Below are 12,533 nucleotides of genomic sequence, written 5' to 3'. Positions count from 1 at the left end.
GATGAGGGGAGCTTGCTTCTACAGGACTATCGGGAGATAATCGCCAGGCAGACCTAGCCTCTCCCCGGTTTCCCGGGCCTCTTACCTTACCTGTCTCCACGCTCCCGAAGAGGCGAGGCGAGGCCAGTTCTCTTCCTACCCCGCCACCACTCACTGGCACTTATCATTGGCAGTAGTGGAAGAAGGGTTATTTTCTTCCCTTGGGAAGGCTTGCTATCTGCTAATATCAAAAACTCTGCATTCTGACAAAATTAGGGGAAAACAAAAGGAGGGGCTATAAGGAAACCCTAAAGGAATTGGAGTGGCTTGGCTTGGAGACTAACATAGCTTGGTGCTTTACTAACTTTTTACCAGGATATGAAGCGTTTACGAGAACGCTGGAAACAATCCGCAGTCTTGAAGATGACAGCATAAAAACTTGCCATCTACATTTTAAAGCGCTGGTGATTGAAGCACTGCAGATGAATTAATGAATTAAGGCGCAAAACCACCCAACTGCTACATTCATTCAATCGTATCGAACGCTTACTGCGTGCAGAGCACTGTACTACATCAATCAAATAATCCAGAGACTATGAGCACAAACTCTGAAGTGTCTAATAACCAACTTCTCTTTCCCGGAGGAACTACTGCAATATTTCTAGACAACAGGGTTAGAACCATCAAGGTTTACGTAGCGGCTGGGGGGTACGTGATCCAAGCAAGGTTTCTGAGGTAGGCTGGCGCTCTCCTGCTTTTATACCCTTGGGGTTAAGCAGCGACCTTTCATTGAATTTACCTGGGGCCAGACGACAGCGGTTAGAATTTCCCTTGCTCTCCATCCTGGGGTTTCCCCGTCAGCCATGCTGCTTCCAACCAGAACACGCTGGCGCTATCAGCCATCATTTCTGATAAATACGATTCATTCGATCGTATTTATTGAGCGCTTACTGTCTGCAGAGCACTGTACTAAGCGCTTGGGAAGTACAAGTTGGCGACATATAGAGACGGTCCCTACCCAACAACGGGCTCACAGTCTAGAAGGGGGAGACGGACAACGACGCATATTAACAAAATAGAATAAATAGGATAGTAAATCTGTACAAGTAAAATAAATCGAGTAATAAATCTGTACAAACATATATACAGGTGCTGTGGGGAGGGGAAGGAGGTAGGGCGAGGGGGATGGGGTGGGGGAGAGGAAGGAGGGGGCTCAGTCTGGGAAGGCCTCCTGGAGGAGGTGAGCTCTCAGTAGGGCTTTGAAGGGAGGAAGGGAGCTAGCTTGGCGGATGTGCAGAGGGACGGCATTCCAGGCCAGGGGGAGGACGGCGGGACAGGCGAGAACGAGTCGCCTGATGATGGGTTAAGGGGGAAAAAAAACCAAATCAGTGGTGGTCTTTTGCGAGCTCTTTCGATTAACTTTATTGTGAGTAGCCAAATTGATAAATTAGCACAGATAAAATAAGCATTTGCATGTGTTACAAATGACTATTTTTTTTTTTACAGGAATAAAACAGTGAAAATTACAAACTGTAAAAAGGAGGACAAGTCCATCTTGTCTCTTTAGATTCCAAAAGCGGCAAGATTTAACACTTCACATTGAAGATCAATATATGTTTGAGTTTGAGACGAGGATTTAATGTTACAATATTATACACTACTTTACAAAATTAAATTTACTCTAAGGATTACATCTGTAATAGTGAACAGAAGCTTCAAATCACATTTGATGGTCCCCAGGGTAATAGCTGTTATGCATCCTTGATTACGCATTGTTAACGCTGAATAAAGAGACATGTCTTTTATTCTAATTATTGCAAAACAGTCTATTAGACTCACACAGTGTAGTAAATTAACACAATAAGCCAATGAAGGTGGAAGGTACTGCTCTTGACTACTGAATCCTAGGATGTCAAACTGACAAAAAGTATTTTTAAAAATCCCAGAAACTAGAAAAATAGAGTACATTTCTTGTGGCAGCGCTGTCATGCTCAGATTAAAGTGTCAAGACCGCCCTTGCCAGTTACTCCAGGCGTTGTAGACAAGTAGAAAATGCAAGCATTTCCCATTTACAACTTTGCGGAAAACTACGGCCTAGATTGAAAATATGGTGGTCTGCTTTACAATGGCGAAAAAAAGAAGAGACAAATCAGCAGCACACGCTGGGCTGCAAGGAAGAAAAACCTCAAACATCCACATTCAATATTGCAATGAATAACTGCTTCAATTTCCAACTCCCCCAAAAGAAATCCACTCCTTGGGGGTTGGGGGAGGTCAAAGACCCAAATGTACTGAGTTCTAAAAAGAAACTATGTTTAGAGGACCTTGAGGATTGATAATTACCCTGGTTTGTGCAAAATAAGTTAGATAATATCTAAAACAGGAATTAAAAAAATAGGTAGATCTGGGAAATCTGCTAATAATGTGCGTGGTGTTGGGGATATCGCCGCCCTGCCTCTTTCCCCGGCCCCGCTCACCACGGGGAGGTTAGAAGGTCCCCAGTGGGTTCACCAGCCGACAAGCTCAGCCTTCACGCCAACACCACGTGCCCTGGGCAGCCCTCTCACCACTTGCGAAAGGCTTTAAAAATTAAAACTGTCCTCAAAGACGTTAGTTTTGCAAGAAAAATAGCAATGTACAATAAATAACTGATATATCAATCTATTTGGAAAGGAAAAAAGAATCAGAACGCGCTCTATTTTTCTAATTTATAAACCGCTTCATTTCAACTAAATAGTAACAAAACCTAGAGATTAAGCTCTGGCAAGCTTCTTCCAGGAAGGACCCCAGTCCGTTGATTTGCACATGGAGAGGACAAGGCGTGAAGCTGCACTGAGAAGACAGGGGCCGCTTCTTCATCGTCAAATTATAACTGGTTTCTGATCCTCTACCCAAAGTGGCTGGATCTTCCTCGGGCCCCGGCCCCTTCTTCGTCGTCAAATTATAACTGGTTTCTGATCCTCTACCCAAAGTGGCTGGATCCTCCTCGGGCCCCCGTTTCTCACCTTCACCGAGTCGACTCGGTGAAGTACAGTTCACACTGAAGTAAACCCGAAAATTACTACTCAATTGGTGATAGTACTTGACCGGGTTTGTAAACACACTAAACCAAAAGGTTCCACTGAGTAATAATAATACAAGGAAAAAAGTCACATATGGATGTTCTTATTCTGTAGGCAAGGAGAACTTTGGGGAAATCCACGGGCCAAACTACGTGCGCCCAAGTCTTTTTTAATCATCACGCTTTACTTTTTCAGCATCCATATATTACAGGGGCTTTAACTGGTTTGGCCTCAAAATCTCCTGCAGACCAAAAAGGCTTTATTTATCTTGCTGCACATCTTGAAATCAGGCTTTGTTACATAACTTCGGTTAATAAAGATTTATGAAATCTTGAGAGAGAAAATTTCAAACCACCACTCAAGCTTAACGGGTCTTCATTTCTAATTTAAAAAAACATCATTCATGTTCACTCTGCAGTTTCCTCATCCTAACTTTAATAACACTTGAAATTATTAGTGCATTTTGAGGCAGAATGCACATCTGACAGACATCTGATATTTGTGGCCAACAATCTCATTTCACATAAGGAGCGTTTTCACTGCACACCTGAAACGGTTGGTTGAACGTGTCAAGCAGAAATGGATCAAATGAAACTCACTACGAGAAAGGATCAAGAGGATTACAGTTTCACACCTTCCTAAGATTCTCTTTGCTCCTCTGGCCCTTAGTAAAATGGTGAGTATCTTTGAAGAGAGCTTGGATTATCTGAACTGCGCAAGAGTTGGCATGTCTGAAGCCCAGCTGGATAGTTCTCTGCTTGCCCTCTGTCAGTGGAGGTTTTGTTCTTCAGGTATAAGGAATACTGATGAATTTTAAGTTTTGACTGTTCTACTTCATATTCCCCCTCTCAAGCCAGCTAGGTAAGGCTCAAACCCTCCCGCCCTCCCGCCCACAACAAATTTTGAAAATGTCGAGAAGTTAAAATCTATTCATGTCAAAATGGACTGCTCCATTTTAATCTTTATGGCGGTCCATCTTTCATTCGTGGGTACGTAACTTCCCTGCAACAACTAAGTTTTTTGAGGTCTTAATTCTAGCAGCAAAAGAAAAAAAAAAGAAAAACCAGCAGAAGTAGATTAGAGCAATTTAAAATCTGAACAAAATAATCCTTGATTTTACAACTTGTATTTTACCCTTTCAATATTGCCTCATAGACTTCATTCTACAACTATTTAAAAACATAATTTGTAGCAAATGAAAAGGAGCCCAACCATTTTCAGATACATTTTGATTTGAAAATACATTATTTCATCATTGCACATATTAGGTTCTCTGCTGTGGTCCTTTATTTGCTGTCCTCTGTTGAATCACAGTGTGAGCATCTTAAACCATCACACCAGGCCACAAACTTAGGCATTAAATGCTCTCAAATGTTGAAGTGTTTTGTAGTTGAGTGACTCTCCTTTCCAACCAAAAGGTAAAATTAAAAGGTGAACCCTTCAGTGGTTCATTTCATTTACTTGTTCATTTATTCACTTGCTGTTGTATGTGCAGGAGAAACTCATAATAAGATAACGCAGACTCTGTTCTGTCTTCTACCATGTTCTGCAGAAAATTTGCTTTCATTGGACTCTCCTCCCTTGGGGATAAAAGGTGCCAAGGTTAGTAGGAATGAGATACTGTACAGTAATAGCCAAAGCCCCAGATTTTTCACCTCTCCTGTTCTGGTACAGTCAGAATGTTCACTGCATTCTCGCTAGTTGAAGCTGCCTTTCCTGAGTAAAAATCTCTTTGGTTAATGATAATAATAATAATGATGGTACTTGTTAAGCGCTTCCTATATGCCAAGCACCAGAAGTTCTTCCTATGACTTGCCAAAATTAGTTTGCATTCACCTTTCTCATCAGTAACAGATTTTTTTCCTCCAAAAGACAAAACGACTAATTGATCACCTAAAGGAAAATAATGTCACTGCTGCATTATTCTCGGTTTTACCCTTGATTATTTCCACCACTCCAAAGGAAGAGTGGATGAGATCATGTAAATTATGAAAAAAATAAACAAACAGGGGTGGTGCACACAGGGAAGTGGCCCAGGGCTGAGAGACTTTGGAAAGATGGTTGGGGCTTGGGTTTGAAGATGGTATGAGTAAAGGCAGGCTGCAGCTGGAGGATATGTAATTTGGGGCAGAAAAATCCACAAAAGGTACAGTGGAAACTTGCCAACACTTGCAACTTTTGTGACCCAAAAGCTTGTTCTTTGGAGGTATGATTGCTTTTTACGTAAACGCTTCTCAACCCCAGCGGTTGAAGGATTACAACTTACCTTATTACGTAGAGTACGGGAAAGAATGGTCTGTGTTCCCTAAGCCAAGAGATAAAAGCTATTGTTCTGGCAGATTCCGCCGTGTCGAGTTCTGGAAGGTGTGTCTGTCAACAGAGATCATTGATGGCCTTGAAAATCCAGCCTCGATCTCCCGCACGTAATTCCTCACCCACAGCCAGACCAGGCTACTTTGTTTCCATGGCACGATCCCACTCCCAGGGCATCAATGTGGGGAGGGCGAAGGGATGCTGATGGCCTCAATGCTATTTTAGCACAAGACTGGAGAGCGCTGTGACATCCCACCGCCCCCAAACCGCCACCCCACACCAATTAACACTGTGCCAACCCCTTGAACGCCCTGTCTTTACCTACAATCCTTTGAATCCACTGCCTGCCCAAAAGGGGGTACTCAGAATAAAAAATTTACCTAGGCAGCTCCTTCTACACAGTAGCAACATGTAAAGGACAACCCTTCCTATCTGCTTTACTGCCTAACAAGCCTGCTGATAGACACAGTACACAAGGGTCTGAAGGTGCGACTGGCAAACCCCCGTGGTTATCCCAGGTCTCCCCCTAGCTTAACCAGTCAGTGGGAATTTATTGAGCAATGCAGGGCATTGTATTAAATGCTTGGGAAAGTATAATTAAAAGGAGTTGGTTGACAGAATCCCTGCCCACAAGGAGACTACAGTCTAGAGAGACAGACAAAATAAATTACAGAGAGGAGAAATGGTAGGGCGCAAGGATACGAATGTCCATTAATGCTGTGGGGTTGAGCCAGAATTTTCCCCGTTTCTCTAAGTGGAATTTCATTAGTGTCACAAACTATGAAGAGATGATATAACGCTCTAGATTTTATTAGATCGTACTGAAGTTGGAAGATAGATGTTTAGAAGATTATTGTTTATTTTCCTTTGCTGAAACTTAACAAAACTTTTGTTTTGTTCTCTGTCTCCCCCTTCTAGACTGTGAGCCCACTGTTGGGTAGGGACCGTCTCTATGTGTTGCCAACTTGTACTTCCCAAGCGCTTAGTACAGTGCTCTGCACACAGTAAGCGCTCAATAAATACGACTGATTGATTGATTGATTGAGAGAGGGGTGAATAGCAAATGCTTAAGGGGTACAGATTCAAGTGCCTAGGCAATGCAGAGGAGAGGGTAGAATGGGAAATGAGGGCTTAGTCGGGGAAAGCCTCTTGGAGATGTGATTTGGTGATTTTAGGAGGCTTTGAAGGTGGGGAGAGAAGTGGTGTGTTGGATATGAAGGAGGAGGCAGTTCCAGGCCTGAGGATGAGAGGAGGGGGTCAGCAATGTGATAGATGAGATCGAGGTGCAGAGAGTAAGTTAGCATTTAGGAGGGAAGTTTGCAGGTTGGGCTGTAACAGGTAAACCTGAGCCCATCACTTAAAATCAGTCACTCAGCTCTTCATTTATAAAATGGGATCAGTTGCATGAATTCACATATAAAAGACCTAGCTGACATGAAAAATATACCGGGGGGGGGGGGGGGGGGGGGTGTTTCACTAAATGGGAAGTCGAGACCTCTAAGAAGTCACTAAAGACACCACAACCAAGTGTTCTTTGCATTCCAACACTTTCACGCTACCAACTTAATATTTTCTCTGAGGTTTCAATTGCATCCAGAATCACACTGCTTATCCAGTCATTAGCAGCAATCAAGTTATGCTAATGTGCAGCACTGACCTATCTAGCTGAATTTCAGCAGCAGGTAAAATGACTCTGGGTCCCCCAAAGTCAGTCAGCACAAAAAATCCCTTATGAAATGAAGGGCACCATCAAACCTATACAATCACCATGCTCTCTCTATCCCATCTTTAGGTGCTCTCGCTGTTCTTACCACGTTTGAGCAACAATTTGGTTGTGAGCGAGACCTAACTGCAAAGCATAACTTAGCTAGTGAGGGGAAGGGATAGGGAGGCGGCCTTCTAACTTCCAGAGTCCCTGGAAAAATTTGCAAAACAAAGCAGAACTCATCTTCCCACCCAAGTCCTGCCCTTCCGGTCTTCCCATTAATATAGACAACACCACTATCCTCCCTGTCTCACAAGCCTGTAACCTCAGCTTTATCCTCAACTCAGCTCTCTTTAAATCGTATTCACTGAGTGCTTACTACGTGCAGAGCACTGTACTAAGCACCAATTAAAATATAACAAAATCGGCACGTATGTTCCCTGCTCACAACATGCTTAGTCTACAGGGGGAGTCTATTCAACCCCCACACTCAATGTGTCGCAAAATCCTCATGATTCTACCCTCACAACAGCATTAAAATCTGCCCTTTCCTCCTCATCACAACTGCTATCGGACTGATCCAAACACCTTGTGATGCATTAGACTCCTTACTGACCTCCCTGCCTCCTGTCTCCCCTCATTTCACTCTGCTGCTCAGATCACTTTTCTAAAAAAAAAAACCAACACAAAAGCAAAAACAATTCAGTCCATATCTCCCAAGTCCTCAAAAACCTCCAGTGGTTGCCCATCTATCTCATTCATTCAGTCGTATTTATTGAGCGCTTACCGTGTGCAGAGCTCCTCAAACAACCTCCTTCCCATCGGATTTAAAGCACACATTTGGTTTTCCTGCTACCCAGCCCACACACTTGGCTCCTCCAATGCCAACCTGCACACTGTATCTCATGACAATGACCCCTCACCTATGTTCTCCCTCTGGCCTGGAACTCCCTCCCGCTCCATATATGCCAGATAACCACTCTCTCCACCTTCAAAGCATTACTTAAAATAAAAATCACATTTTTCTCTAAGAGGTCTTCCATTAATTCATCCAATCATATTTACTGAGCGCTTACTGTGTGCAGAGCACTGTACTAAGCACTTGGAAAGTAGAATTCGGCAACATATAGAGACAGTCCCTACCCAACAACGGGCTCACGGTCTAGAAGGGGGAGACAGCAAAACAGAATAAGTAGACAGGTGTCAATACCATCAAAATAAATAGAATTATGGATATACACACATCATTAATAAATTAAATAGAGTAATAAATACATACAAATATACACAAGTACTCTGGGGAGGGGAAGGAGGTAGGGCAGAGGGAGGGGGTGGGGGCGATGGGAGGGGAGGAGGAGCAGAGGATAGAGGGGGGCTCAGTCTGGGAAGGCCTCCTGGAGGAGGTGAGCTCTCAATAGGGCTTTGAAGGGAGGAAGAGAGCTAGTTTGGCGGATGTGTGGAGGGAGGGCATTCCAGGCCAGAAGTAGGTCGTGGGCCAGGGGCTGATGGCGGGACAGGCAAGAACGGCGTACAGTGAGGAGGTTAGCGGCGGCAGAGGAGCGGAGGGTGCGGGCTGGGATGGAGGAGAGAAGGGAGGTGAGGTGAGGGGCAAGGTGATGGAGAGCTTTGAAGTCAATAGTGAGGAGTTTTTACTTGATTCGAAGGTTGATAGGCAACCACTGGAGATTTTTGAGGAGGGGAGTGACATGCCCAGAGCGTCCTTGTACAAAGATAATCCGGGCGGCAGAGTGAAGTATTGACTGAAGCGGGGAGAGACAGGAGGATGGGAGATCAGAGAGGAGGCTGATGCAGTAATCCAGTCGGGATAGGATGAGAGACTGAACCAGCAAAGTAGCGGTTTGGATGGAGAGGAAAGGACGGATCTTGGCAATGTTGGGGAGGCGAGACCGCTTCCCTAAACTAAGCCTCATTTCCCCTACTCCCTCTCCCTACACACTGGGATCTATATCCTTTAAACATTTGATATCTACCCCACCCCAACACTTACGTAAATATCTGTCATTTATTTTAATTACAGGCCTGTATCCTCCTCTAAACTGTAACTTCCTTGGGGACAGGGATCCAACCAACTCTGCTGCACTGAACTCTCCCAAGGGCATAGTACACTTCTGCACCCAGTAAGTACTCAAATACCATTGACCGGTTGAAAGCAGACATTTCGGAAAGCAACACCACGTAGTTGACTCTTGGAGGCATTTGCCTTCCCAAAGAGAATTTGTTCAATGGCCTCATTCTAAAAATCATACCCCAAAACGTATATTCAAGACTCAATCTTACCATATTTTGTGGGATGGAGGCATAGTTGGGAGCCCCTAGAACTTGGCTGATAAAATTCTGCCCACAGTTTTTTCCAACCCACAGCATCATCACCTAAAGAGAGAAAAGAAACCACACATTTGTCTTTCACCACAGCACTGTCTGTTCATTCCTCTTCAATATCAGTTGGGTGTTTGTAAGCGGATTAATGTGACAATTCGGATTTCTCAGAACCTGCGGTATACTTCACTACCCACCGAGCCAGCATCCATGAGGAAGGCACCATCCCGGCTCAACTTTTCCACGGACAGCTGGAGAATGGGGGGTTGGGGTATAGTTCTGTCACTGACGTTCAGGGCTCCCTGAAGGGTTTAAGAGAATTCATGTTATATAAGGAAATATATCCAGAGTTTTCCAGGTGTATGTGACTTCAATAGGGAAAGAAGGCAGATATGGGAACATATTTAATTAAGTACAGAAACGAACACCTCCAGTGGCTCTCCCCCAAGGACTGCAAAAACCAAACACAAATCCCAGACTTTGCACACAAAACCTACCAGGCAGACCATAAGTATTCTTGATTAAACAAGGAGAAAATGAGGGTAGGGGCTATATGACTCATTAAAAATCACAGTAAATTCATGGAAAAGCCAGAGAGCTGACTGCCTCTTAATGAATTACTATATTTGTATGATCTCACAAGGCGTTAATAAAATTTTGGGTTTTTCTACCAGAAAAACATCAATTCCAGGCTTGATAGAAATCTAAGATTTGCTAGTATTCTTAAAACACACTTTTCTAGGTATTTATGCCACCCACGTTTAATAGGTCCTCTTACTCCTTTCTTAAAAAAATAAGCTCTGATGATCCTACCATACACCCAACTAGTGGAGAGGGTGTAGCTTGCAACATGCTTGTCACTTTGGCACTCAGGACCACATACCTGTCTAACCTGGGGCTGCCATCACTCGTGTTCCTGAATTCAGGGCCTTGAAACTTCAAATCATATCCTAATCTCAGTAACACCTTACTATTCAATTTGCTTGAAAGCACCATGTAACTAGAGATCTACTTTCAAAATTTTCTTGACAGCCTGTTTGATGACACAATTACCAACACAAAACTCCGAATAGTTTGCCCTTTTAGGACTCCTGAGGGACATTTTTAGGTACACTTTTGACAAACACAAAATTAAACTGCATCTTTCACAGGTCTTCAGACATCTTCAGGGAAACACACAAACACATCATTTTTAGCAGAAGATGCATTTTGTGAAAGTTTAGACACAAACGTGGCGCAATAATCAATTTTACCTCATCGGAGAGATTGTCAACTCTATACAGATTAGGGTGAGTCATGAGCATGAGGAATACCAGGGGCTGATTTTTCACTTGACACATGGCAAAAATACGCTCATCTAATCGTGCGGTGATCCCAGTCTGAAATGATTTCTGAAAGAAACACCCCACCAAGAATTGGGGTAAGCTTGTTAATTGGGGTAAGGTGGTATCAAACATTAAACAAAACTCAAGACACTGACAGCCAATTGTCTGCTTTGCTTCTGGCAACCTAATGCAGTAGTATCGCAATAAATAATTACTTGAAGAAATGATATATTTATTACTATAGAAACCTCTTGGCATTTGGGAGGGCGTGGAAACTCAAACGAAAAGCCACCCATATTAAATGTATTCGGGGCATTCTAGCTTAGACCAGACTAATTCAGATGGCTGAGGGAACAGGATTTGGAGGACGAACGGTTTTACATTGCTTGTCTTCATCGAGTAATTCCAACCCTCCTCTTCCCTTTGGGCAAAATCGAAGGGCAAAAGCATTCTTTAGATGGTTTAAGTCAAGCGAATCATAAAACCTGCATCTCTTGAGCCTGCCACTGTTACTGTAGCATCTTGAGACAGCAAGGTTATGGTACAGGACCCCATCCTTGGAAATTGGATCACCCGAACAGTGGCAGATCAGACCTGTAGCCATACGTATTCTTGCTCCACTTCCCCCCAGGAAAGCTCTTTTCTTCCTCACCTGCTTAAGGAGGGCCAGCACAAGCAGAGGGAAGAGACGCAAAGAATAAGGAACCATGAGTCCAGGTTGCTGACCGCTCAGAATTGAAGAGCGGTAGGCAGACAGAGAGTCGATGACAGCATTCACCAAGGCATCCCGGGCATCGCTGAGGCTGGCGGACACTGACCTGTCAACAGCTGTCCAGAATGAAAATGAGAGAAAATGGCAGTGGGCTACTGAGGCTGGTCAACCGGGACCTAAAACTGCCCAGGTGAGGCGTGGTCATTTTTTAAATGGAATAACATCACTACCTTAGAGGCCCAGGTTAACTCCAAACTCATATCACTTACAGATATCCACATCTCCAGCAATGAGGACGGCTAGAGTATTAGGGTGGTGAACGCCATTCACTTTACGGTATGGAGAATGGCCAAGATGGTACCATAGAAGAAACATGTTTTTCAGAGTAATTCTGAAGGAGGATGAGAAGAAAATATAGCTAACTATTCAACAGACTTGGTAGTAGTAGTACCAGTATTTAATGAGCCCTTACAGTGTGTGTAGTACTGTACTAAGCACTAGGAAAGAATACACTGGTTGGAATTAGACTCAGTCTGCCTTCTGAGGTCGTAGCATGTAAGAGTATCAGAAAGCAGAGAAAACAAGGAGTCGCCTCTGGTTAATTAAAAAGGACACTAGAGTTATGAATTTCGGAGAAAGGAAGCAGAGATGAGGAAAAAGTGGCAAATTAAGTTTTGGGTAAATCACTTCCACTGCCTAAAACATTCAGAGCTGCTTTTTCTTAATACTACAGGGACATCTTGAGATTCTGCCACTGACGGACGTGAATCCCTTATATAATCTTTTGATCACCTCTGGTGCTATTTCAGAGCTGCCTCGTCAGTAAACCTAGGCCACGTCCCACCTGAAAAGTGAGGCTCTCTCTCAAAGCCCATTCTTAACCTGGGACAAAGTCACGGGGGTTTTCTGCCCTCCAAGCCACTTTTTGTCTTCCTCTCTGACCCCACCATCGTCAGAGCTCAGAACGTACTAAGGATTGACTGTGACCCATTTTTAACCTTCTCATTTTTCCTCATCTTTCTCCTTCTCACGTCCCCGCTCCCTCTGTCCCGCCCAGCTCCAGCCCGACTGCTGTGCTGTGATGTCTGGGGCAGGCCTCT

General features: G+C 43.9%; 1 protein-coding gene across 1 annotated transcript in view; it reads right to left on the bottom strand.

Annotated features, from left to right (window-relative positions):
• Positions 1-1,376: 1,376 nt before the first annotated feature.
• Positions 1,377-12,533, bottom strand: part of SEC24A (SEC24 homolog A, COPII coat complex component) — a 52,611-nt gene continuing 41,454 nt past the window's right edge. Inside the window, exons 18-23 of the mRNA XM_038740594.1 lie at positions 11,374-11,549; positions 10,650-10,787; positions 9,594-9,698; positions 9,358-9,450; positions 5,308-5,411; positions 1,377-4,621 (exon numbers count right to left, since the gene is read on the bottom strand). Of these exons, the coding sequence (XP_038596522.1) occupies positions 4,507-4,621; positions 5,308-5,411; positions 9,358-9,450; positions 9,594-9,698; positions 10,650-10,787; positions 11,374-11,549 (731 nt within the window). The 3' untranslated portion in view covers positions 1,377-4,506. The remainder of the gene's footprint in view (positions 4,622-5,307; positions 5,412-9,357; positions 9,451-9,593; positions 9,699-10,649; positions 10,788-11,373; positions 11,550-12,533) is intronic.

Source organism: Tachyglossus aculeatus, chromosome X1, assembly GCF_015852505.1.
Source record: "Tachyglossus aculeatus isolate mTacAcu1 chromosome X1, mTacAcu1.pri, whole genome shotgun sequence".
NCBI lineage: Eukaryota > Metazoa > Chordata > Mammalia > Monotremata > Tachyglossidae > Tachyglossus > Tachyglossus aculeatus.
The sequence above is the reverse complement of the archived record's forward strand: the minus strand, read 5'-3'. Positions and strand labels throughout refer to the sequence as shown.